Here is a 2895-nt window from a genome sequence, read left to right on the forward strand (position 1 = left end):
CACACACACAGTCTCTCTGTCTCTCTCTCTCTCTCTCTCTTTACTTGTAAGGTAAAGGCTTCAATACTTGAACACATCCCAAAAGCTTTCGCGACCGCAACATGACATTTGGACTTCTAGGCCTATTTGTGCTATGTCCATGATATAGCACAATTCTACATGCTGTCCATCACAAATATGCACATGTGTGGGACCTCTTCTAGGCCAAAGAAAGCTAAATGTTGAGCTATTCCAACCATATTGGTGTGTGAGTGACTCTTCCGATTCATTTTGGTGTTGGACTATAGCACCACACTTACTTCAATAAAAATTAAATGCCTGTAGGAAAAGTCCTTCGGCTTTTTGGCTTTTAAGAAACCAAAAGGTACACGCGACCTTTTGATAGGAAATGCTTTCATTCGAATCTCTGCGGCACTATTGTTCTCCACTAGAGCAGGGTTTCTTCCTAGATCGAGCGACTGCGTTCTGCGTTTCCTTCGAGGTTCTGGTCTTAGGACATCGTAACCCTTGCGATGATGCGAAGAAGTGCGGATGCTTGGATGTTGTAGGTGACGGAGGCGATGGACGGAGTCGACAGCGGCAGCGGCAGTGGCAGCGGCAGCGACGACAGGGTGCGGGAGTGGGAGGAGGGGCTCCCATCGGTAGCTGAACTGACCCCTCTCTCTCAGTGTCTCATCTCGCCGCAGCTCGCCTCCGCCTTCAGCATCACCTCCGACATCCCGCCCTACCGCTCTCTGGCCGATGTCAACTGCGCCTCTCAGTCTATCTTCGCCATTCTCCGAGGGACCTCCGGTCTACCTTCCATCCCTTTCGACGACATGATCCATGATGCCGTACCAGATGGAGCCTTTCAGCAGCAGAACGACCAGGCCCTCCCTAAGGTTCTTTCCATCCCTCCGAATCCGCTGAGAAGCAGTGCACAGCAGGGTGGACTCCCTGAGGCAAAATCTGATGGCGGCCCTGTGCCAGGAGAAGCAGAAAGAGAAGAAGAAGTATTTGCCTCCGCTGCCCCCAGCTCCAGCAGCAGCGAAGGTGCAACTGGAAATGAAGCTGATGCTGAGCCAGAGGAAGCCGAATCAGCACCTGTTCCTCAGGAGAACCCCAATGAAGACCCGGCTGCCCGTAACCTCAAGCGGCCCCGGCTTGTGTGGACGCCAGAACTGCACAAGAGGTTTGTTGAAGCAGTAGCTCATCTCGGCATCAAGAATGCAGTGCCCAAAACCATTATGCAGCTCATGAATGTGGAGGGCTTGACAAGAGAGAACGTTGCAAGCCACCTTCAGAAGTATAGACTCTATCTGAAAAGGATGCAAGGGCTTTCCACAGAAGGGCCAACTTCCTCGGATCATCTCTTTGCGTCTACTCCTGTACCTCCTAGCCTTGCAGCATCCACAAGATTTTATGCTGGCATCCCTGCTCATTTGGAAGACATTATGCAGGCGCCTTTCACAACTCCACATGGCCCAAGGGGCCATCTAGCCGGGACTGCAAATGTTGCTGGGACCTTGGCACCTGGGGATCCTCTCTCTTACAATGCATTTGCAAGGCCTACCCCACATAGGTTTGTGCAAGGAGATCCAAAGGAGACGCATGGGACTAGGCAAAATCAGTTTGCTTCTTCTTCTCATCATGTTCTGAGGTTGTTCCCAAAAGGAAAGTGATGTAGGGTCTTCAACAGCGTTGGCTAATCTGGACAAGAAAGGGCTCCTCATATACCATGGTGAAGCAGCACCAGTCTTGGAGAACAGAGAATGAGGTTATGGAATCATACACACAGCTCTTGATTATCTAGAAGATATCAAAACTCACCTACATACCGGAGGGTATGTGCTCAATAATTAGTTTGATTGCTGGTGTGTTTTTGGTAGGAACCGAACAGATTGATCACTATAGTGTAGAACTCAGCCCTGAATAAACTTGACAAGCTTTATCTCACTTGGCCTGCAGCTCTCCTGTCTGGGTGGGCTAAAAGTATGCTATACAAAAGAAGCTTTGACAGTATGCTGTGTTACTACTCTGCAGACTTGGTGATGAAGGATGATTTGTAAGGCCCTTTTCTGGGTCGCAGGGATTGTGTTTCCTGTTGAAATGGGTGGTGTGTAACAGTTCTCATTAAGTATGCTTACAGCTTAGCTTGCAAGTTCCTCTTGCGCTATTGAGGAAGAGGGTTATGTTGGTGAGAAAGGCAGCACAAAATGATTGGTTTATTTTGATCACACATTGGGTGCGAGAGATGCTTGACGTGATTAGTGACATTGTTCTTGAAATAAGCTGCCACATGCCTGTCATGTATCTGGTACGTATCACAGTAAAGAAAAGGTGGAATGGCAGGGAAACAAGAGTGAGCGTTCAGCTTTATCATATTCGAGCCTATCAAGGCCAGGCAGTGCAAGATGGAGCAGACCGGGTAGAGGTATCATTTCTATGGTTAAGCTAGAAGAATGGATAGATTGAAGGGTGGATGTTGTATGAAAGCAGGCATTCAAATTGGGGAAGAGGTCTGTGTTGTCATTGCCATTTAGTGGGTAGCTTGTTGGTGGACCATTGCCTGCTGTTGTTTTTTTTTTTTTTGATCATATGCGGAACATGAACACGGTTTCTTGTTGTGCTCTGATCTGCCTCAAAGTGTACCCGTTGTTGTGTTACCAATGTTACATGGAGAACGCATGCGGGCATTGGCCTTGCTTTGAGCCTGTGAGCTGCCTCAGGTCATACTTGCTTTGAAACCAATGTCACAGGCGGAGCCTTATACCTAGATTATTAAGTTAACTGTGCATTTACTGTGGTGCATTAACTTGAGAGAAGAGATAACCAAGCCTGTGAGCTGCCTCAGGGCTCTGATACCAATGGCAATGTTACATGCAGATCCTTTTACCTAGGTTAATAAGTTAACTG

At 48.1% G+C, this 2895-nt stretch overlaps 1 protein-coding gene across 1 annotated transcript; it reads left to right on the forward strand.

The window, feature by feature from the left end:
* The first annotated feature begins 372 nt into the window (after positions 1-372).
* LOC147632578 (transcription factor BOA-like) lies at positions 373-2693 on the forward strand. Its single transcript, XM_086807380.1, has 2 exons — positions 373-1823; positions 1948-2693. Exon 1 carries the CDS (start codon positions 561-563, stop codon positions 1659-1661), a length of 1101 nt encoding a protein of 366 aa, XP_086663506.1. The 5' UTR covers positions 373-560; the 3' UTR covers positions 1662-1823; positions 1948-2693.
* Positions 2694-2895: the final 202 nt, after the last annotated feature.

Source organism: Cibotium barometz, chromosome 13 (assembly GCF_041138505.1).
Source record: "Cibotium barometz isolate CiBa-2024 chromosome 13, ASM4113850v1, whole genome shotgun sequence".
NCBI classification, from domain to species: domain Eukaryota; kingdom Viridiplantae; phylum Streptophyta; class Polypodiopsida; order Cyatheales; family Cibotiaceae; genus Cibotium; species Cibotium barometz.

What these genes read in the sequence shown, in the direction of transcription:
- LOC147632578 (XM_086807380.1), top strand. Translation starts at nt 561, where the DNA reads ATGGACGGAGTCGACAGCGGCAGCGGCAGTGGCAGCGGCAGCGACGAC.